We start from the raw sequence: 25,309 nt of genomic DNA on the forward strand, positions 1-25,309 counted from the left end.
AAGTCTAAAGATAATCTGAAAAATGAATACAATGCCTGAAAGTTATCTAATATTACATGTGATCTTGACCTAATGTATAGTCAGTCTGCACCAAAATCTTTTAGTCTGAAAACCAATATTCTGAAATTTTTCTACCGGTAATGTCAGGCCTCTACATTATCATTTTTTCTAACTTGTCCCTTCGGACAAGTTGTAAGAAAATCAACTTGTCCGAACTCTTAACTCACTTGTCCAAATTCAAAATTGAAAATCTTACATATCGAAGGTATGCACCAATACCACTTGAGCTTTGATCGTACCTAATGAAGCCAGGGAGCAATTTGCTATGCTATATGAATTTGTTTGTAACTAAATAAAGAATACCACATCAAACTTCATTTTATTATTTCAGACTGAGCTATCTGACTCAATGTCACTATCATGTGTCGTTCATTAAATCATCATCACTTTAATTACAAATGTAGGCCCACCTCCATATGGAGTTTTACCTTAACTTTAAAATTTTAAAGAATAAAAACGTTTTTTTCCAACATATGTACAGAACATATAAATAAACAATAAAAGTGTCATGCATGGCATATTTACAGGGAACTTTTTAATACAAATTCACTAATACAAGTACCTCAGTTTTATTTATAATTAAAGTATGTTTCATTTGATTTTGCTTTATAATAAAATCTAAAAAGGCAGATTTTCTCAGTAGAATGTTTTATGTACTTCATAAACAATTTTTTTGTATCAATGTATTTAAAAATCAAGATAAAATTATAAAAGCTTGTTTTGCTACCATCAATAAATTTAAAAGGTTTATATACAAGATATGGTTCCTATCATCAATGTATTAGTGAAATTCATAGCATTTGTCCCATTCAAACACCTGGCCACCTTGTGAATTTCAACTGATTAAAACATGTTAGAGATCGCGATTCCAGTGACCAGGATCTCTCGGGATTTATCCTTTCGATATAAACGCTTCTCCCTGAGAGGTTTCGAATGAAATCTTCCCAGCATATTAACATTGGTTTCCTTCCCCCTTACTTATATTCCCCTGGTCAGCCGCTGCCAGCATGTTCAATCAATGAATATATTTCATTTCGTATCATCATTAAAAGAATCTTTCAATATTTTGGGAATTTATAAGTCTTGAATTTGATATATTTTATATCTGACATCGATTTTTCACTTGTCCCTTCGGACAAGTAGTATGGTGAATCTACTTGCCCGACGTCTGTGTCCACTTGTCCCGGCCAATCGGACAAGCGGTAATGTCGAGCCTTGAATGTGTCTAGCAAAGTTTTGAAAATACTTCCTAGTCCGCACAAAAATTTACTAATCAGGCATCAGACTAGTGGCTAACGGTGCAGACTGTATGGTTCTTACTTTCACCATGATTCAAATACCAGTAGTTCTTACACACTCATTTTTACTATCCTGTTGTTCTTTTTAACTCTGTTATTCATTTAAGTACATTTTTACTAAGATTATCATATTTAACAGTATAAAGGTCTTACTTACTCCAGGTTCAAAACTCTGTACAAATTCTTTAAAACCAGTTAATGTTTCTCCAAGTTCTAAAGCTTCTGGCTCACAATTCAGCAGTATACTCAGAATGGCTTGTGTTGCACATGCATTATTTATAACCTGGAATATTGATCAGTACTTAGCAAAGTGTTTGAAACGAATTAGATTGTTAACATTTTATAAGGTGACAAAAAAGCTTTCATTAATATAGAAACCAACTGGTCAATTTAGTTCAACAGGTCATTAATTTCCTGGTTCATGATGTAATTGGCTTTTCTTGACAACTGTTATTCTTTCAAGGTAGTAAACACATCTAATTCTGATTTAAAGGACAACAACCTAACAAAATTATAATTCATCTTACATTGAACAAAAAAAATTCAATATGAATTGTAAATGTTACATTTTTACATTGTATGTTTTCAAGGATGTGCCTCTTTTTCCAAAAAGATTGAACTTATCAAGAACTAGATTTGTAAAGAGATTTAGTGTGTAGTATACATTTCAAGTCTTACTGCATAACTGAAGGACTTTAGTCATGTTAGTGGTTATTTGAAATGAATTTAGGATTTGATAAATTAAAGTTGGCTATTTGAGATTGGACACATATTTTCTCCGCAAAAGACAAGAATTATCTCATTTTCCTTTCATCACAAACAGTTGTCTTTTTAAAGTTTTTTCCATGTGTAGATACCGACATTTTGAAAAAGTGTAGATAGACACATCTGTGACACAAATTCTGGCAGTTACAACCCCTACTTCATATTCATTGTATAATGATGATAGATAACTACACTAACCTGTTTGGCAAAGAAAATTTTTTCTAGTCTACTATCCTGTACTATAGTTCCTTGTGGTTCTGACTCTGGTTGCCATTTAAACAGAAAAACTAACCCATGAACTGGTCTAGAAATGCAAAATATACTAATGAAAACATTGTATTATGTTTAAATCATCAACTTACATACATGTAGGTAATAAAATTACAGAAGCCACAGAATCACAATTCTAATGCAGTTATTTTGTATCAGTGGTTCTGATTGGATGACAATAAGCGTAAAATTCTCTATCTCCCTGTCTGTAACTAAGGAAGCCGACATTTTGAATTCTGGAATGTATTGACATGTAATTTCACCAATAATAAGCAAAAAAACTCACATTTTGCACCTAGAAATCTTCTTTTTATCAAATTTTATTACATTTTGAAGCGGACAAGAAGACAGAAAACGGCCGGTGTTTACGTGTGATGCCGGAAGCATACTTATGACGTCACCTAGTTTAGGCGCCAAAGAAGATAACATCATTTCGCGGAATTTTCGTTTAATGAAAATTTACACTATAATAATGACTAAAACTGAATGATTTTTTTATTTTGCATTAGAATAGAGATAATTGTATTGTATTTGAAGCTTTGCGGACGTCCATCGGTAGTTTTACTGTCACAAATAACTGATTACCTGTCTCCGCTACGCGTCGCCAGGTAAACTAAATTTGCGACAGTAAAACTACCGATGGACGTCCGCAAAGCTTCAAATACAATACAGTTATCTCTAAAATACTGCCAAATTTGCCATCCAACCAACTTTCAATGAGATCCTTTGTGGGTGTTTTTATAATATTCAATCCCCTTAAGTTTCTTAAATATAATAATTCCTCTTAACAGTTTCAGAAAACGAAACTTCATAGATTGCCTCTGCTACCCTATGTTCATCCTACAGAACTAAATTTGGATACTGTAGATTCATTTATTTTTCATGGATTCTTATTTTTCATGGCTATATGATTTCGTGAATTTGCTAATGTATGCATAGACGCCAAAAGCAAAATTGTACCTCTTTGCACATTATAAGTTGTGGTTTACCTATATTCACGAAATCAAAGAAAATTGGTACCACACAAATAATATTGAATCCACAGTAATTTATAAAGTACCTTCATTTCTCCTTATCGCTAATAAGGTCAATACCCCCAAAATTGTGTCAAGATTTAGTATATTATGTATATTATTTAGAAAATTTAAGAGTACCTCTAGCAACCAAAAGTTTCCCTAATTTCACCTGCTGTGGAATTGACTTTGCCATAACTATCTCAAAATCAATAAACTGTTGACACAGAAATATGTCTTATCTGTTGGCATAACATTCAGAAAAAGACACAGATGGACAGCAATATTGCCAATTAATTCAAAGTCCCTGGACCATAGACCAGAGAGCAGTGCCTTGAAATGGTCAACAAACTGAGATGTACAGACAGTAATGTAACTTGATAGAAAATATATATAATTGTCTATTGTAAGCAGTTCCTATCAAACTAACTAAAGCAGAAAACTTTACATTGAAAATTGCTCATTAATTCAAAGTCACTGCACCATGACCTAGGGGGTAGGACCTCAAAATAGTTATCAAACTGATATGTACTGATAATAATGCAACTTCATACAAAATATCATTGATCTATCACAAGTTGTTCCTATCAAACTAACTTACCACTGTAAGCAAAAAACTTAAACAATTGTTGATGTCATCATTGTCTTCGCCAGAGAAGCAATCCCTATGTCACGATTTATGCGCCTTTTGTCACAGGCGCGACAAAAACTGTAAACCCTTTGTATAGTAAGGTATATTCCAAATCAACACATTATTCATAAGTATTTCCAGTGGTTGTTGTTGGATGCCATTTGGTCATTACTGTTTTTTTGTTTATTGTTGAACAAATGTAGTATGATTCAGGAGATTGGTTTTCTCTTTTGAATTGCTTCATTTTATCATTCTAGATCCTTTCAAAGATTACTATATGGTATGGGTTTTTCTCATTGTTAAAAGCTGTGAGGTTACCTGAAATTGTTTACATCTTTCTTATTTGGTCTTTAATGGATATGAGTTTAATTTTCATTAGTCCAGGACTCATAGCTTGACTTAGTAAGAACCCTGTTTTGTTTAACTTACTTCAAGTTTGTAAAGCTGTCAGGATCTAAACTCCATATTTCCTCCACTTGAACACCTTTGCAGCCTATAAAAAAAAAAAGATTAGGAAACTTTTGGTTTGAATCAATTCATTTATATAACAAAATTATATACTATGAACTGAAAATCTTACAATAGATTGATGTACCTTCTTGCAACAATGTTCAGGATTAACACTTGTCCCTTTTGACAACCTTACACATGTATGTATGTATTTACTTCTGCAACCAAGTTGGTTCACTAAATCATAATTTTGGCCCAAAAAATCTTAAACACTTATCTTTAATTTCTTCATATATTAGTATATAATGAAATTATGAAAACCACTTTAATACACTATATTTAAACAGCATTTAATGCATTTTTTTTAAAATACTTATTTATTTGAAATAATTAATTGTCATATTTCTTGATGCTAAATTTGTTTTCTTGTGCTAAATTAGTCTTCTCGTTGCTACTTGTGGCTAATTAGTGAGACTCAAAAATTTGCAAATTCTAATAGGCGACTTCACAGTTATTGAAACTATATAGAATTGGGGAAGATTTTTTGGATAGAGGTAGAAATAGTATGAAAGTAAAGGAAATCCTATGCATGTTTCCAAGCAACTGTTCTGTTTCAATGATGTTTTCCCGTATTTTTCAAACCATTTTTACCTCCATTATGAATATCTGACCCTTATTCAATAGGCACTGGCTACGGTTACCCACAAAAAGTAATAATAAGAAATAATTATTGTTACTTCCGAAACTAATTGCCGAAATGGATTTCGAGAGAGGGACCCAATTTCATACGGAATTGGACTGTAACAATAAAATAATTTTTATTGTTACCTGCAGTTATGTTAGGCCAAAATAAATAAATTGTGTGTTTCCTATTTCACCTCCAAAAATATTAGGTAGGGTAGGTAGGTAAAACATTTTATTTAATGAAAACATTTTATTTTTATTCCATGTTGACAACAGAAAATAAACTGCTTTGCCGAGCACAGCTGAATACGACCACAGAGGTCCAACCCTGAACAGTTGGAGCAAAAATAGACACAATATTCAAGCTTGATACAGGTCTGAATTTGGATTGTTATTAAATATTTGACACATTATAGGTTTCTGACACAGAATAAATGTAGTCAAAGAACTTGAAATTGGTTATATGATTTGAATTTATATATATATATTCAATTGAAGATTTCTTGCTTTTGTGCAATAAACTGCGCAATACTAAGTAAATCTGTTTTCAGACTATATATATACAAAGAATTAGCAAATAAATTGTGACCCCCAATTTTTCTTTGGAAAATTGACAATTTCTTAAATCTTGAGGAAAAAATATTGATAACCAACCAACCAACCCCCCCTTTCCCAAAAAAATTATATTTGAAGAAATTTTCTTTTTAATTTCTTAAATCTTGAGGAAAAGATTACACCCCCCCCCCCCTTTCCAAAAAAATAACATTTGAAGAAATTTTCTTTTTGTAAAATGTGGTACAATTTAAGAGACATCAATACACTTAAACACAAGTTATTGTCTGAAAACTAGAAAAATGCTTGTTTTAGATCCTTTTTGGCCCCTAATTCCTGAACGGTTTGGGCAATTTACCCCCAAAATGAATCCCAACCTTCTACTTGAGGTACAATTTCAGAGCAATCAAAATACTTATACACAAGTTATTGTCCTGAAACTAGAAAAATGCTTGTTTTAGATCCTTTTTGGCCCCTAATTCCTAAACGGTTGGGACCATCACCTCAAAAACAATCCCAACCTTCCTTTTGTGGTTTTGAACCTTTTGCTTAAATTTCATAGAGATTCATACACTTAAACTAAAGTTATTGTCTGGAAACCAAATGTCTTCGGACGACAATGTGATAGCAATATACGACCCCAAAATTTGTTTGCGGTCGTATAAAAAAGGTTCCAAATCAAATCATTGATGTATGGGCGTGCTACCCTTTGCCTGATTCTTTAATATTTAGAATAATACTTAAATCTACAGCATTTTTAATTTTCTGTATTAGTTCTGTGTCAGAAATATGAAAATAAACTTTAATGCAAATTTTATGCATATCATGGGTCAAAATAGGGAACATGTTCTTGCCGATGAATTATCTCAAACCAAAAATTGGCAGTGAAAAATCATGGTGGGTTATTATGTAGGGCCTTGTTGAACCTTATGATGTAAATGACACACAGGGTACATATGGGAGCAGATTATTACCCCTTGAAAACATTGTGAACTGATGCTAAGTAGAGGTTGATTATGAGGTTTCGAGGAGTAATACTCTGCCCTTGACCCTCTATTTTTAATATATAAAGATGTGTTTTGATGTTAGACAGAATGTGATTTTGAAGAGTGGGTGGTTCTGACAATATCAAAACTCCAGGTTTTGAGAAGAGTGAGAATGAGAAATCTTTGTCTTAATATATTGGTCAAATAAATTGCAGAAACAAATATACATTGTTATGGGACCAGCCAGAGAAAAAATATGAAAAGAATAAAGGTTGACATGGTGCCTGGGCAGATTCATTTACAAATGAACATGAATCAAACACCATGTCTGCCTACTAGGGAAAGCTTCTTTTTTTCTCTTTCTTGTTACACATTGTCAGTACCCTGCCATCATTAACTCAACTGCTCAAAGGCATTGACAGCCATTTATGTTGCGTCCTGAGCTCAATTCGGTACAACAATAGCTTGATTGGCTTTAGCAGATTACACTCTAAAGTCTAAACCTGTTCACCGACAGATACCGCCTGTCTAACCTGGAACGATTCTAACTTTTGCATCCATGCAAGGATTTATCATTATCACATTTCGCATATTTGACAGATAATAAGCGGCAAGATTGTCGACAAGCCTAGCTGCGGAACCGTTACTCTAATGGTCTTTATTATGTTTTTTGATTTGTGCGGATGGTCCGCATATTGTCAAAATATATCACAAGAACCTACGAGCTAGGTTCCGCAGCTACAACAAGTCATGCTTGTTTATTTAAAATCTTGGTTCTTGATACGCTTTACTAATGCATATTTGTCGTAACTATCAAACACTTTGTAGATCAATAGTATTCTAAAATGATAATCGAATCCAGAAAGACCGAAAAATCCAGTCTTTTTAAATTTCTTTTTATAGTCGTCAATAAAATATTTAGGGTCGGCGTCTGAAATGGAGGTCGGGTCAGAAGACCACAAACACACAATTTATTTATTTTGGCCTTGATTGCAAAATTTTTACATTTGCAAATTAAGTCTTTTTTATGTGTAGCATCGGTATACTTTGTACTGTCTTCGTGTCATTGCCCCATATACTTTGGTTTACATATTTAAAAAAATTTATATAAATAGAAAATTATTTAATGAACATAGCAATGATACTTTAAACATTTATACGTAATAAGAAGTATTATAGCTAATTATTTTGGTTGCACTTCCTGCACATCCAGAATGTAGCCTTATGTGACATTTTGAGGCCAACACATTTTAGGTGGTACCACTCCAGACATCTGTAGCAAATTATAGATTCATATATACCACACACTAAGCAGTTCCACTCTGCTATGTCCTTCTTCTGCGAAATCCGTTTTATTTAACATTTCCCATGAAAAAAATGGTTGATCCATTTCTCCCAGGGGTCACCACACCATGCAAGTGAGCGCCCTAGGACTCCCCACTTCTCTCTAGAGAAGCTCAAGGGAGAAGTCTATGTTGCCCTCGATTTTCAGTAAAATTCCCCAATGTCCCCTCATGATTTCTGAAAAATTCTCTATCCAAACATAAACGCCCCAATTGTCGACGAAATACAAAACATGTTATCCCTGAATTCTGAACTGAGTTGTCCGCAGTATTATACTCCAACATTAAAATTGCTTGACAGGATGTACTATAGGTAAGAAACAAGAAAAAAACTTGATTTTGCGATGTTTGTTTATTTTCTGCCATCTTTGTTATTGAAATAGTAGAGGGCGCCCCTTTTTCTTTTCAAAACTCTTATCATTTACCTAATCCATATTAATATGCAATTTTAATTTTGATATCTTATATTCACTGATAGATATCAAAATTTGATGCATCATCTCATTTCTTTTCAAATGTTGCATAATGTAAACTGGAATCCGCTTGTATTTTATCTTCGTACAAGTTAAGTAGTCTGCCGGGAACCAGCACAACCATGTATAAACTAAAAAACGTAGTCAGTTTTTCGTTCAGGATTTGGTGTTATAGACTGCTGTATGTGCTTTGTTTCCGCTAAAGGTCCTTTAAACAATATTTTGATGGATACTATAACATTAATTCGCTAAAGGACGGCACTATTTTACTTCCAAAGTCGTAAGTTTTTGTAAACTATTAAACTATTAAGTATGAATTTCCACCGCGTCTTGCACCGAATTGTTTACGATTTACACATTCTTATTCGATTTCTTGTAATGACAAATACAACCTCTTCGATGTTACTTTTTGTGATTTTGTCACATTTCAACACTCGTGAAGTGTTCTAGAATCATTTATATGCATTTCCAACATCTACTTGATGCTGGAAAACTGCATTCTCCATGAAAATACTGCAAACAATCGCACAAGATTTGAAATTAACAGAGTTTTACTATACATTTTCAACAAGTGACATAAAGGTTTTTTTTTTGTTCATATCAAAAATAATTTAAAGAACATATTTTTTTATTATGATCTTGGCAATGAAAGACAGTGAAACTAGATATTTAAACTTGCTTTAACATCAATTGATTATTAATATTTTTTGAAGGGTTCTTGCTTTATTTACTGTTATTAAACACAATTGTAAGCCATTCAAAACATACTTTTGTTTAAATAAACTGTTTACACAGAGATATGTCTCGCCTATTTGTTATTTTGATAATGCAAATGTTGAAATTAAAATAGCAATACTTTAACATGTAAGTTATGCAAATATTCAAAGTCAATGAACCATGACTGAAGGTACATTGTACAGGGCTAAACAATCTCCATGGAAATGAGATGTGCCAATGATAATACAACTGCAAACCAAATACCATTGACTTTTCATAAGTCTTTCCCTTAGCTTTAAACAAACCTAAACACAAACATAAACTTGTAAACTATGTAAAAGTTTCAAAGTCAGGGAACCATAATTAGGGGGTGGGGTTATATAATCTCCATGGAAATGAAACTTGCAAATGCCAATACATTTGCATACAGAATATCATTGACTTAACATAAGTGGTTAATCTTAAACTGACCTAATCACAAACTCATACATGTAAACTAAGCAAAAGTTTCAAAGTCAATAAACCATGACTGAGGGGTAAGGACCAAATATTCTCCATGAAATGAGATGTGCTAATACTTATACAACTGCATACCAATTATCATTGACCTACCACTAACGGTTCCCCTTAAACTGACCTAATCACAAACTAATACATGAAAACTAAGCAAAAGTTTCAAAGTCAATAGACCATGAATGAGGGGGGCGGGGCCAAATAATCTTCATGGAAATGAGATATGCCAATGCTTATACAACTGCATACCAAATATCCTTGTCATACCACTAGTGGTTCCCCATAAACTGACCTAATCACAAACTAATACATGTAAACTAAGCAAAGTTTCAAAGTCAATAGACCTTGACTGAGGGGGCGGGGCCAAATAATCTCCATTGGAATGAGATGTGCCAATGCTAATACAACTGCATACCAAATATCATTGACCTACCACTAGTGGTTCACCATGAACTAGACCTAATCACAAACTAATACATTGTTGACGCTGCTGCCGCCGCCAGAAACAGCATACATGTACCTATGTCTCGCTTTTTGACTCCGTCAAAGCGAGACAAAAATCATTGAGATGCAACCAAATTTGAGTAATGTAAAAACTTCAATTCATTCAGACCTACACTACAGCTCAGGTGGATTTTGCTTTGTCCACACGCCCACAGTGGGAGTGGGCACCGGGTGGGCAAAATTTCTAGCTTGTCCACTTTGCCCACCCATAGGAGTGGGCATGCAATTTCTTTTGTTGAATCAAAAGACTTGCAAGTACAATCAATTGAAAAAAGCAGATAAGCATTTGTAATCAATATTTTTATAAAAAATAGAGAATATAGCTAGAGTGGGCACAGGTGGACTGTCCACTGTGGACAGGTGGAAAAAGCAAAATCCACAAAGGCTTTTGTGTAGCTGCACAACCGTAGCTCTTCTAGACATATGGTCCTTATGATATTTTTTGATAATTTGTGTCCTTAGGTACAAATGTGATTCAGACCACAAGCATGGCAAGGAATGGAAATACCTCCTTAGCAGTCGTCATGCACAAATGCTTTGAAAAGTAACAAAAAGATATTGATGCTTTGAAAATTTAATTCTTAAAAAGTATTTAACGCAGTCCTTCAATTTTCCCTAAAGTCTCCCTGTTGGGGCTTCATCTCCCTGAAGTCTCCCTGTTGGGTCTTCATCTCCCTGAAGTCTCCCTGTTGGGTCTTCGCTTCTCCCTGTTTGGCTGCCAAAGAAATGCAACAAATGTTTACATAGCTCTGATTTGGACGGAATCCTTCAGATTTGGAGGAATTTTTTTTGCCACAAATGAGCATGAATATTTCTATTCAGAATAAATAAAATCTTTATTTCTGATCTCTTTTTTTTGCTTTGGACGGTGCTCTTATTTTACAAGAGCTTCTTCTATATAATTGAACTAAATTTGCATCTTGATTCGGTGAATTTTATCATTAAAATTTTGAATAGATATAACTTTTCACCAACCACAAATTGGACATCTTGCTCATTTGAATCCATACTTAAGAATAGTGAGTTGTTTTAATCGACCCCCCTATGGCAAAAATAAACGCCATATTGGTCAATATCTCTGAAAGTTTAGTCATTGTAATGATTTTACATCAAAATTTAATTGTTTAAATTTATTTCAGAGATTGCTCACAGTCACAAATCAAACATATTTTATATATTTTGCAGGTAACAATAAAAAATCAAATTATTGTTACCTGTAATCTTCATATGAAATTGGGTCCCTCTCCTCCGGAAATACATCTCAGCAATTAGTCTCGGAAGTAACAATAATTATTTCTTATTGTTACTTTTTGCAGGTAACCGTAGTCAGTGCCTATTCAATTAGGCTGCAGTAACCGTGAAAGGGCCTATTGTATTCTCCCTACACAAATTAAGAACTATTCAAGAAAAGGAAGAAATTAATTTTATTGTCCTTGTAAATGACTCTCAGTGTTAATCTGAATAAAATGTATTTTTCTAGCTACAATAGCTATACTACATGACATGTACATGTATGTAACTTCAACATGTCTTTATCAATTATTCTGTGTAAAAATAAGCTCCAACAACAAAATCATTTTGCCCAGTGTTGCATGTTTCTAAGAGTATTACCCAGGGCAAAAAGACCATACAGGTAAAACTTTGACAACCTGATAATGAAAATATAGATAAATACTAATTACTAAAAAAGGGTATCGGGTCCGTTCGCGACTAATACACGTTCGCACCTTTTTTTTATATTCAATAAAATGCTTCGCTGGGCGCAGCTTGATACGACCGCAGAGGTCGAACCCTGAACAGTTGGGGCAAGTATGGACACAACATTCAAGCTTGATACAGCTCTGAATTTGGATTGTGATTAAATATTTGACACAGCATAGGTTTCTGACACAGAAAGAATGTGGTCTAAGAACTTCAATTTTTTTAATTTACCTATTATGGTCCAATGTCCAAAATCAAAATACATGGTTAGATTCAGCATATCAAAGAACCCCATATATTCAATTTTTGTTGAAATCAAACAAAGTTTAATTTTGGACCCCAACTTGGACAAACTTGAAAACTGGTCCCATAATCAAAAATCTAAACACATGTTTAGATTCAGCATATCAAAGTACCCGAAGAATTCAATTTTTGTTAAAATCAAACTAAGTTTAATTTTGGACCCTTTGGACCTTAATGTAGACAAATTTAAAAAACGGGTACCTAAATTAAAAATCTAAAAACACAGTTAGATTTGGCATATCAAAGAACCCCAATAATTCAATTTTTGATGAAATCAAACAAAGTTTAATTTTGGACCCTTTTGACCTCAATATGAACCAATTTGATAGCGGGCCCACAAATAAAAAATCTAAATACATGGTAAGATTCAGCATATCAAAGAACCCCATATATTCAATTTTTGTTGAAATCAAACAAAGTTTAATTTTGGACCCCAATTTGGACCAACTTGAAAACTGGGCCAAAAATCTAAAATCTAAATACATGTTTAGATTCAGCATATCAAAGAACCCCATATATTCAATTTTTGTTGAAATCAAACAAAGTTTAATTTTGGACCCCAACTTGGACCAACTTGAAAACTGGGCCCATAATCAAAAATCTAAACACATGTTTAGATTCAGCATATCAAAGAACCCTAAGAATTCAATTTTTGTTAAAATCAAACTAAGTTTAATTTTGGACCCTTTGGACCTTAATGTAGACAAATTTAAAAAACGGGACCCAAAATTAAAAATCTAAATACACGGTTAGATTCGGCATATCAAAGAACCCCAATAATTTAATTTTTGATGAAATCAAACAAAGTTTAATTTTGGACCCTTTGGACCTCAATGTGGACCAATTTAAAAACGGGGCCCAAAATCCAAAAACTTAATACACGGTTAGATTCAGCATATTAAAGAACCCCAAGAATTCAAGAATAAAACCCCATTGAAATTGATCAAGAAATAAGCAATTTATACGAAGTATCTTCTTTTGCACAATACTGTGCAATTGAATATTTCTTGCTATTGCGCAATACTGTACAATTGACAATTTCTTGCTATTGCGCAATATTGTGCTATTGGATATTTCTTGCTATTGCGCAATACTGTTAAATTGAAGATTTCTTGCTATTGCGCAATACTGTGCAATTGAAGATTTCTTGCTATTGTGCAATACTGTGCAATTGAAAATTTCTTGCTATTGCACAATACTTATTATATAATAATTTACACATCCTGTTTGGTGTGTATCTCCTACCATATCATTATCATTTGCTTTTAAATATAAATCAGAAATAACCAACTTAAAATGGAAAATTTTAAAAGAAAAAAAAAAGGAAAAAAAGAAAAAAAAAAAAAAAAAAAATCCCCCCCCCAATTTTTTGAACCCCCTTATGATTCATCACCCCCAAACTCAATCCCAGCCTTCCCTTTGTGGTATGGTACCTTGCAGTACAATTTCAGAGAGATCCATACACTTGAACACAAGTTATTGTCTGGAAACTAGAAAAATGCTTATTTTTGGCCCCTTTTTGGCCCCCAATTCCTAAAATTTTGAGGCAATTACCCCCAAACTCAATTCCAGCTTTCCCTTTGTGATATGGAACCTTGTAGTACAATTTCAGAAATATCCAAACACTTACACACAAGTTATTGTCATGAAACTAGAAAAATGCTTGTTTTTTGCCCCTTTTTTGGCCCCTAATTCCTAAAATTTTGAGGCAATTACCCCCAAAATCAATTACAGCCTTCCCTTTGTGATATGGAACCTTGTGGTACAATGTCAGAGAGATCCATACACTTACACACAAGTTATTGTCTGAAAGTTACAAAAATGCTTATTTTTGGCCCCTTTTTGGCCCCTAATTCCTTAACTGTTGGTACCATAACCCCCAAAATCAATCCCAACCTTCCTTTTGTGGTATTGAACCTTATGGTGAAATTTCATGGAGATCCATTCACTTAAACTAAAGTTAGAGTGCGAAAACCAATGTGTCTTCGGACGACGCCGGACGACGACGACGACAACGACGACGACGACGACGACGCCAACGTCATACCAATATACGACCAAAAAATTTTTAATTTTTGCGGTCGTATAAAAACCGGATGAATTATTAGATGTTTTTTAGATGTTTATATCAAAATATTTTTATTTTCATAAATAAAAATTCGGGAAAAATATTGTTTTAAATTGATTTGATGATTAATTATTATATGTTAATTATGTATGATTACTGTTAATATGGTGTTTACACAGCTTAACTTGGTGTTATTGTTATGTGTTTGAAAATCGTGATTGTTGTTTTAACTAGCTTTGATGTAAATTCTACATGTATTTAGCTTGGTATGAGTAGAAACAATGAAGATTCAAAATGTTATTGTTGTCGAGTTTAATAGTGGATGGTATCTTAACATTAAAAAAATATTCAACACAAAAAACCTTTTTAGAAAGTCACTTTAATTTGAAACGATGAAAAAAAATTATTTATAGCAATACAATAAGGGAGCTACCATTTGATTTTTATGGGGGGCTAGGATGAAAAATTTTGTCTTGCATTTTTTTTAAGTTGTAACCTCTGTCCTGCCTTTTTATTTTTCACTCTATTCTGTCCTGCTTTTTTTTTTTATTAGTTTATCCTGACTTTTTTTACATAAATTGTCATCCTGCCTTTTTTTTTACTCAAAAGTCCTGTCCTGCCTTTTTTTCAAATTTCATCCTAGCCACCACCCCCTCCCCCATAAAAATCAAATGGTAGCTCCCTAACCAAAACATGCTTAAAAAATTATTCAACACAAAAATCTTTTTAGAAAGTCACTTTATTTTGAAACAATGAACAAAAAAATATTTATAGTAATACACTAACCAAAAAATGATTGAAAAATTATTATCACAAAACCAATAAAAAGGGTGCGAACGTGTAGGGTGCGAATGTGAAAGGGGGCGAACGTGAATGGGAGCAAACGTGTTTTTTGGGCGAACCGCCCGAGATTCAAAAAAAAAAGTCTGCGTAATGATATATACATGTGTAACGGGAGTGGAGTTTCCACTGGCTTCGTTTTCCCGTTGTCTACCCAAGTTCTGGGATATTGGACAACTAAAACCACGTAAACATAAAGATGATGTTTATTAAGAGACATATGTTATGGTTGAATATAAGTTACATACAAGAATAATAAAATATACGGTGGTGGCTAGTCTACTTGTCATTGTAAAGTTCTATATAAATTTGCAAGCCAAACGGTATGAGCGTCTGCTCATTTCAAATCCTAAGTGTAGACTGCCCTGAACCCGGTGAGTGACGTCATACTTATAGTTCCTAGGGACAACGAGCCCGGCCGGGCCGGATGTCAGGCACGTGCAAGAGGCAGGAAGTCCCGACAAGAATAATTACATGGCCGGTCTCGGAAGAAAGAGTTACGGAACTATAAATAATACTAACATTAACCAATTTCCCCAAATAAATAGAATAAATAACAAGTAAACAAAGTGACAACCATTACACTCCCCCTCTCTTAAGACATAATGTGCCCACACATTAGTCCTAAGATCGGTCAGGTATACTTACCAAATTTCGTATACAGACACACATAGTTATCAACAAATTAATCAATTTACTGTTAATGTCAATAAATAATTTCAAAAATAGTTCAAGATATTCAACGGTCTTTAACTAAATGTTCAAAAGTCACAAATACATCACGAGACATCATCACGGAGTAAGGAATCCAATTTTAAAGTTTGAGCGGAGAATCCAGATACACATCTTGTCCAAGGTTCCAAGGAGGTAAATATGGTAAAAGTCGTCCAGTAGATTTTCCAAATCTGTAAAGTAGTCCAAGTAAGTGTTCCCCAACATTTAATTCCATGTGGTTTAGTTACGTTTAAAGTTATCGGCAAAAAGGCCAATATAAATTTCAATGTTCCCTCATTGTGGCCAGCTATCCACGCACTGAAACAATTTCAGTTTAATCTCCCATATTTTATCAGACACTGGAATAATTAAGAAGCACATTCTTCTTATAAAATCCTGACTCACCAAGAGTCTATAATAGTCTAAATACACAAGCACTGCACCACTTGATCGGGTGCCCCAATATGTATTTGTATACGTCTCCGAAAGCATATAGCCCATGGAATTAATATAAACATATAGAACACACATTTCTATACTGGAATCCATACAAATTGATTGTTTGTTTATCAAATATTTCAAAAATTAGTAAGTCATATAAAACAATTGGACTATATAATAAATCATCCCTTGTATTCCAGTAATCCCCAAACAATATCCTTAACCATGCAGACAGCATACCCATGGTGAACCAATAATTAGGTAGTAAAAATACATACGCAACAAGACTAACCAATAGTCCATACCCATCCTAGTGCCATTCTCTAGCACATAAGGTATTTCAAATTTGCCTGTATGTACCACCGAAAGCAGCTTCCCACAGCTAAAATACTGAGTGTACTTTCTTCTATTTAGCAATAATCCAGCACAACTCGTACAAGACAACCCTATTCCAGCTGTATGACAAAAATGTCATTATAATCCAAATTCTGACTACATCCACAATTCCTTCATACGCATTGCTTAGCTACTGAAAAGATTCAGTATTATTTTCCCTCCACGTAACAACCCCACCAAACTGAAATTAATTCAGTTTATTTCCAAAAGACCAAAGTAAAAATGAACATCATGATGATGTTATATAAAACATATTCTAGTACAAAACTGTACTTTTAATCCTTTTTTCAAGATTAATATAAACCGAACAAATTTCCAGAATATAATCAATGATGGCACAATATAGCCTTTTACATACGATATAACTTTGAAGTTTTGTGTATTGTTAATTCCCTCCTTTCCATGCAAGAAAGCTAAGTAATTGCTATTACATCCACACTCACAAGACATAAATGCAGACAATACTGACAGAAATGCAAGTACAAAATGTACTTTTTAATCCAAAACAATTTCAAGTATAATCCAACAAATAATTTGACTTTCCAAATCCAATTATGACAATAAATATAAATACGAATCACTTAAACGGAAATAACAAATTAAACAGCGTTTTCATAATTAGAACGACAATGAGTATTCCCTATTGGTACCTCCATACACACATTCCTTAGATGTCATGTGTTTTGACGTCAAAAATGTGACGTCATTTTGTAAACATGGCGTGATAAATCGCGGACTTCCTGAAAATTGAAAATCCATAATAAGCTTTATCCTGCAATAAAATGCAGTTAAATATTTAATTTTGCTGTTGTGTAAATTAGTACAAACATGGTGTGTCTGTTTTTCTTTTATGCAAGAACTGCATTTTTCCTCTGGAACGTGAACAAAATATTCACCTTGTGCTCCAATTTTAATTTTCCCTGCTGGATTTCTAATTTCAATTTCTGAAGGTAAGTCACCTTTACTTATCTTATGTACAAAACAATATTGAATGCAGTACTGGTCATTGTCAGACCGGCACAAACGGCCGAAATGATAAGAAGACGAACAATAAACTGTTCGATTTTGACTCCTAGGGATACAAAAATCCCTTTTATTCCAGCCATATTGCAGAAATAATGTACAAACAATACGTTTGTTTTAATTATTATCCTAAAATATCCCTCGGACGAGCCCCCAATGTAACGGGAGTGGAGTTTCCACTGGCTTCGTTTTCCCGTTGTCTACCCAAGTTCTGGGATATTGGACAACTAAAACCACGTAAACATAAAGATGATGTTTATTAAGAGACATACGTTATGGTTGAATATAAGTTACATACAAGAATAATAAAATATACGGTGGTGGCTAGTCTACTTGTCATTGTAAAGTTCTATATAAATTTGCAAGCCAAACGGTATGAGCGTCTGCTCATTTCAAATCCTAAGTGTAGACTGCCCTGAACCCGGTGAGTGACGTCATACTTATAGTTCCTAGGGACAACGAGCCCGGCCGGGCCGGATGTCAGGCACGTGCAAGAGGCAGGAAGTCCCGACAAGAATAATTACATGGCCGGTCTCGGAAGAAAGAGTTACGGAACTATAAATAATACTAACATTAACCAATTTCCCCAAATAAATAGAATAAATAACAAGTAAACAAAGTGACCACCATTACACATGTATTTATCTTTTTTGCTTTCAGTGATGTAAAAATAATTGATGGCTTATGAGATAGCTGTTTTACAAGCTCTTTTTATGTTTTATTGTATTGTATGCTTTTAACCGACTTCAAATAAATATCATTTGATTTGATTTGAAATGGTATGATTTTTTTTTACTAATTTTCGAAGAAAAAAGAAAGGTATAAGTTTAATTCAAATAACTATTAACAACGCACTTCGTCCTGTTCTGCAGGAAATATTTCGTCTCTTTCGTTGAATTTTACATTTAAACCTACCAAATCCTCTTATTAATTCAGTAAACACGCCTGGATCACTTTCTATGAGACACCAGTCTCCTGCGCTTGAAGCCATTTGAAAAATAGCAACCGGAAGTAGCACATGTTTTTTATGGTATAGTGTTCATTCAAGAACACTCACAGATGCTTTTCGGTTCGCCCTACTTAAAGTCATAGAAATGTTATTTCAAATCAATCCTTTACCAATAAAATCCACAAATGAATAATGACAACAAGTGAACAAACAAATAAGAAGCTTTATCCAGCTGTTGCAATGGTAAATATGTCTTTTTGTCTATATTAGAATATTCTGCTTGTGTGTATTTAATTCCTTTTGGAGGAACACCAAGACTTAGTCCAGGTTGCCACAAACACAAATACACACACACACATATTTTGCCACAGGCATTTGTTTCTATCCATGGGAGATCCACTATCAACGTATATCCTAAATATACGTTGATAGTGCCTATTAGTCGATCTTTCCATGGATAGAAACAAAATTAAGTGCCTGTGCATTTTGCCCTTCCTTCAGTGAGAATTGATCGTTAATTCATAGCGTAAAACAGCTATATATATAATATCGATATCTTTGGTAAAGCCTTTCCTCATCGGCGACGCCGGAACACAATACATGATATGTATGCGGAATCAAGGCAGAATTCAGAATGAATTCAGCATATGCTAAAATGAATTAAGGGAGCTACCATTTGATTTTTATGGGAGGGGGGCTAGGATGAAATTTGTAAAAAAAAGGCAGGACAGGAGTTTTGACTGAGAGTAATAAATCTGATCTCCTGCATTTAAACTGTTTGCTAGGTCCTGATGAGTGATGACAAGCTGGTTCTCATGGGATCGCTTCGTGGTGATTTTATACGGAGATCATTATTTTTCAGACCTAATAGCAAAACTTGCATAAAGAGCTTGTTTCAGTGGGTAGAGAGAATGCTCTCTTATCTCACTCCCTAATACTTGAAATCTCTTAAAAAGTCCTCCCAGCCATTTGATGTTGATTTTCATCCCCTCATACATGTCCTCATGTTTATCTTAATAGCTGTATATAATTGAGTATCAAAACGGTTAATCAGTATAAAAATAAGGAGATGTGTTATCATTGCTGTTGAATAATGAAAGACAAACATGTTGCACAAAGACCCTTGCTAAAGTAAGTTGTCTGTTTGGCTGTGCGGGATGTATAAATACGCACACACGTCTGTTCGAGAATGGGGACGTTAAATCCGATGCCTCATGAAGGGAGAGTGCCACACTCTCTGTATGTGAAAGAACACTTGTAACAACTCTAAGAAGGGTCCATAAGTGACCTGTTTAAGCCAAAATGTCTGGCTTTGTCCAACATGCCCTCATTTTACATTGGAAATCTTTAAAGGGCCCATAAGTGACCTGTTTAAGGCAAAATGTCAGGCTTATCCAACATGCCCTCGTTTTACATTGGAAATCTATAACTAAATTCCCGCCCTTCATTCCGGTCGTCTCACCTTGCGGAACCTACCTATTGTATTAAATGTTGATTTCTTATCGTCCTAAATTTGAATGAAATATTTGCCACCGGACGTTAAGCGAGCAACAATGAACCAATCAATATATATTACTCTTCTGTATTAGTCAAAAGTTTTCTCTGTTATGTTAGAGAAAATATAAATGCGGTCTTTTGATTTTTAAACAGTTTGTATATCTCTTATTTATCCCCTGTATAAACATATATCCGCGTCCAAATTCTGTCCCGATTCTGCTTTTGTATTATCGTGCAAAAATCCAGCAAAGTAACCTACTAATCTTGTCTCGACACATTTTTGTTTAGGGGCCAGCTGAAGCCGGCCGCCTCCGCGGGTGCGGAATTTTCTCGCTGTGTTGAAGACCCATTGGTGGCCTTCGGCTGTTTTCTGCTCTTTGGTCGGGTTGTTGTCTCTTTGACACATTCCCCATTTCCATTCTCAATTTTATCGTCAGTAACAGTATATCTCTTACATGTTGTCACGAGGCGCGGATTTATTCAAATCTTTGTATTTAAGGACCTCGATAATTTGATTTTAGGATACCCATAAATAATAATGGACTTAGCTTCCTGCTAACATTCACTTCATTTGAACTTTGGGTGGATAGTTGTCTCGTTAGCAATCATACCTTATCTCCTTATTTTCATATTCATGATTATTTCAGGACCTCCATAATAAAATATATTAAAAAAAAAATCTTCAACTACACTGTTCATTCTAAGAGAAGGTTACCCAAACCAATCACCATGCATATTGGTGTTATCTCCGGTTATGCTGGCTAGTTAAGACTAGTAACCCCACTCTTAATACCATTATTAGATCACCATGGCCTACATTCAAATGACGTTTTATTATTATTTAGTGAAACTTTCTTCTTGGATACTTCAGTCACCTACAGAATTGAATTGTGACTTCGAAAAGATGTTAAATGAAATTTGATAGCTTCGCAATATGATTAAAATTTACATTTTACTTGTTTAGTGTTACTTTGACTATATTGAAGATGAAAGTAGTTGAACAAGGCAAATATGTGTAATCGAATATATTTTGTGTTTTAGTATGGCCCTTGTACTGTTAAAAACGTCACAGAAGGTGAAAAGAAACTGTGGTGCGCTTGTGGTTTGAGCAAACAACAACCTTGGTGTGACGGTAAGTCTTAATGTAATCTAGTATAATGATTAGTCCGAGATTGCTTTGAAGTCTGACTCCCATCAAAAAAAAAATATAAGAAAAGAATGGTGTTTTATTTATCTGCTTCCCATTGGATCCGCTTGTATTTACGCAACGCTCAACAAAGTGTAGTAGCCAGCCGAAAACCAGCTGAGCGCTCCATATGACTCCCAACAGGCGCGGCAAGTCCCTAAAAACTGTGAGACGTCAGAGCTAACTCGGACTAGTACATTCGTTACTAGATGAGTATAATTTCTCTGTCTCTGTTGTTGTAAGATATCTTGCTTAGTTAAAACAGTAAATAATGAAACAAACACTTTATAGATTTCATGCGTCCGAAGCTTTCTGGATTTATCTTCATCGAGAACGCTCAAAGCCGAATATTTGAAAGCCATGGATTATCAGGGATGTATAAGAACAGAAACAGTTGAAGAGCTATTTGACCAAATTACCAAAAAGGACCTAAAAAATAATAGCCAAATCCATCGAAGGTCATCTTTGCCTGATGGAGTTGAAACCTTAGTATCTTACTACTTTCTAAACTTATATAAACGGACAATTATTGGGCTTTGAACTAGCTGTCAGTAACTTCGCGTACTCTCAGATCTGTACTTAGTGTCTTTTTGTTGTGGGGATGTATAAGTACCCTGCCACGTCCACTCTGTGTTTTTGTTGCTTGTTTTTGTGTTTTGTATCTATCTGATGAGTTAAGCCCTTTTCAACTGATTTTTATAGTTTGTTCATATGTTGTACTGTTACACCACTGTCCCGGGTTAGGGGGAGTTTTGGGCGCCCGCTAACATGTTTAACCCTGCTACATGTTGTATGTGCATGTCCCAAGTCAGGAGCCTGTAAATCAGTGGTTGTCGTTTGTTGCTGTATATCATATTTGTTTTTCATTCATTATTTTGTGCATAAATCAGGCCGTTAGTTTTCTCGTTTGAATTGTTTTACATTTGTCATTTCGAAGCCTTCTATAGCTGACTATGTAGTATGGGCTTTGCTCATTTTTGAAGGCCGTACGGTGACCTATAGTTGTTAATTTCTGTGTCATTTGGTCTCTTGCTTGTTTTTAAAATTAAAGAAGGTTTGTTATATAATCATGTCAGTACCGATATAGTCCACCAGCGGTATCGACCAAGTGCTTTAAAAAGTGCACGTAGGGATGAAATACTTTATTTTTTAGTATATACATTTTATAATAACTCAAACTTTAACAGTTAAAAGTGAACAACAGTTAATATACAGTTAAAAATCATGTAACGGTCAAATAGCTGATACTTGAAATTTGTGAAATGATCCACTGCAAGAAACTTTTGATTGATGATCGAAACCGCCTTCAAACATTGCCTCCACATTTGCTAAACCTATATAATTTTACGAAAATAATCATTGAAAATCGGAAAAATGATTCAGTGACGTTCAACTGGATATCAAACTTTGGTTACTAAACAAAAAGTAAATGATACGTTAACGATTCTTTAGGAGAAAAAAATATATGGTTGGTGAATTACTTTCACCGTCAAACATGGTCACAGCCACCACTTAAAAATTGAAAATCTAACCTTAAATCTGTTATATTAAGGTATATAAGGGGACAAAATTTCAGAGAAAGTTGCCTGTGGTTAACTGGTATATTTATGATCCATTTCAGAATTGCGCTTGTTGATCCGAAACCACCGTTATATTAGCAATAGTTTTAACAAAAATCATTTTTTTTAAGCATGTGAATGACTTATAAATATCAAACTTTTATCTGATATATTTCGGTAATCTTCATGAGTAACGATTGTTGACTTCAATTGTTTTCAAATATGACCACCATGGTTATAAAGAAAATTAATGAACATTTGATGAAATCATTCGGAGGGCAATTGCTTTAATGACATAGTTATGATAAAGTATTTGTTCAAGTCCCCAATACTAAAAATTTGGCTTTAAAATAAAAGAAGAAAAGTTTTACACCCCCTTCCCCCAAAAAATAAAAATCAGCTGAAGAATCTTTGCTACGAACTTTCGAATAAATGATATATTTATGATAAATATAGTTGATTATCCATACAACCTTCATACATGGCCACCGTTGGTACTATTAACGCCATCAAACTTTGGTTAGTTGATACATTTATGGACCTCTTTATAAATTGTGGTTGATGACCCTAGTTATCGCCAAATATGTCTACCACGGATTCTCAAGAAGGAGTATTGTTAAATTCGCATAAAAAAGTTTTGACACTCATTTGCAATTATGGTTGATGGCCCACCTTCAAATATTGACATCACCGTTACTAAAAATAAACAATTTGACAATTTTTTTGTAAAAATTCACGTAAAGGACTAAACTTTGAGTAAAAAATACATTCATGATTCTCTTTTAACAGTTATTTTTAAGAGGCGACAGTCTGGATTCGGGGGAGGATTTTGGAAATGACTATCATGGCCTAGAAAGAATTAACTGGGGGAAATCTTGTACAAGACAGGATGAAAATGATATTCTGCAACACAAGATGCAGACGAATAAAATAGTCAGTGTAGCAACAGATGAAAATTCCATTTGCCAACTATCCTCCTGCTTCCCCCCAAGAATATCAAATGGTCGTTTCCTAATAATATGCAACTGCATTTAAACATAATCATCGCCTCGATGGTCTCGGGATGGCGTGCTCTTCTCGAGCGTAGGAGGGTTACGATTCAATCCAGTTTGATATCTCCTCTTGGTTAACCACACTAACAGTGTTGTTGTATTTAACTTCATCTCCTGGTACATGATGCTATTGAATTATGTTCCGTCTGATAACACTTAGTATAAGTTGCTGTGTAGAACATTAAACACCCCATACCAACCGCCAAATATATAAGCCAGGTGAGCGAACAATTAAGACTTCATTGAGCTTCTTGCCTATTTGTTTTTTAAACTTATTTATCTATTTTCTATTGAAAGGTTCACATAAGGGGACTGGAATTAAACCTGTGAAATGGACAGTTGATAAGGCTCAGAGACTTTACCAGATTTGTGCATGTAAATATACAAAGGACCCACCATATTGTGATGCCACACACACAAATTTACCGTCTGAAATATTGGACAGACAGGAAAATTGTGAAGACAAAGCTGGACATGAACCCACTGTTAAATTATGCACAGGATGTGGCTGGATACCGGATTTTTAATAAAAAATAGAATAAATATCTACTGAGTATTGTTCTCACCACCACATATTTAATTCTAAACTAGCATCATTTCATCAAATATTTTGGTTATATTTTACTGAATATAACTTATGAATTTAATGCGTTGATTTATTATTTGCTGATTTTTTTAATTCAATTTGTGTACAAAGTAAAAGGTACTGTACGTCATCAGCCCTCGTCGCAACTTTACCAGCTGTATAATTTTGAAACTCAATGAAATAGGAAAGGTAGTGTGGAAGTATGGTTCCAAATAAAAAGTGATCTTTAACGCACACATACACACATGTTTGTGGTTATATTATTTATAAAACTAACAAAGTATAGGAGTTGTTCTTTTAATCTAGATGGTCGATCCTATGTGGTTGCGTCTTTATACGTATTGCACCGAAAAAACAGCGCCCTCGTTTTATGAACCCTATTTATTTTATACCTACCCTATGCACTCTGGAGGACGTTGAAAAACATAAAAAAAGGTTCAAAATAGATGTTGCAGCATGAGTGCGTACAATGAGCAATGACGTTGTTTGCTTGTTTGTTGACCATGATTTCAATGTTGCGTTACTTTACGATCTATTGAAACTTCAAAGAGTAACACATATTCATTCGTAGAAAATTGAATTATAATACAGATAAAAATAGCATAGCTGAAAAAAGGTTAGATCAATTTGTTTCCATATTCACAATAGCAAATAAAAAAATCGTTGTTCACTTTAGAAAAAACAAACACAACAATTTTTTAAAAATTTAACCATTTTTTTTTTAATCTTTTAATA

At 34.0% G+C, this 25,309-nt stretch overlaps 2 protein-coding genes across 2 annotated transcripts in view; one reads left to right on the top strand and one right to left on the bottom strand.

Annotated features, from left to right (window-relative positions):
- LOC127728254 (ubiquitin carboxyl-terminal hydrolase isozyme L5-like) overlaps nucleotides 1-18,783 on the bottom strand; it is a 40,647-nt gene extending 21,864 nt beyond the window's left edge. The window contains exons 1-4 of the mRNA XM_052235537.1: nucleotides 18,661-18,783; nucleotides 4,467-4,530; nucleotides 2,322-2,427; nucleotides 1,516-1,641 (exon numbers count right to left, since the gene is read on the bottom strand). Of these exons, the coding sequence (XP_052091497.1) occupies nucleotides 1,516-1,641; nucleotides 2,322-2,427; nucleotides 4,467-4,530; nucleotides 18,661-18,736 (372 nt within the window). The 5' untranslated portion in view covers nucleotides 18,737-18,783. The remainder of the gene's footprint in view (nucleotides 1-1,515; nucleotides 1,642-2,321; nucleotides 2,428-4,466; nucleotides 4,531-18,660) is intronic.
- Nucleotides 18,784-18,801: 18 nt separating this feature from the next.
- LOC127728268 (CDGSH iron-sulfur domain-containing protein 3, mitochondrial-like) lies at nucleotides 18,802-24,635 on the top strand. Its single transcript, XM_052235554.1, has 3 exons — nucleotides 18,802-18,937; nucleotides 21,233-21,323; nucleotides 24,286-24,635. The coding sequence occupies exons 1-3, from the start codon at nucleotides 18,887-18,889 to the stop codon at nucleotides 24,513-24,515; spliced, it is 372 nt and encodes a 123-aa protein (XP_052091514.1). The 5' UTR covers nucleotides 18,802-18,886; the 3' UTR covers nucleotides 24,516-24,635.
- Nucleotides 24,636-25,309: the final 674 nt, after the last annotated feature.

This window comes from Mytilus californianus, unplaced genomic scaffold, assembly GCF_021869535.1.
Source record: "Mytilus californianus isolate M0D057914Y unplaced genomic scaffold, xbMytCali1.0.p SCAF_2, whole genome shotgun sequence".
Classification (NCBI taxonomy): domain Eukaryota; kingdom Metazoa; phylum Mollusca; class Bivalvia; order Mytilida; family Mytilidae; genus Mytilus; species Mytilus californianus.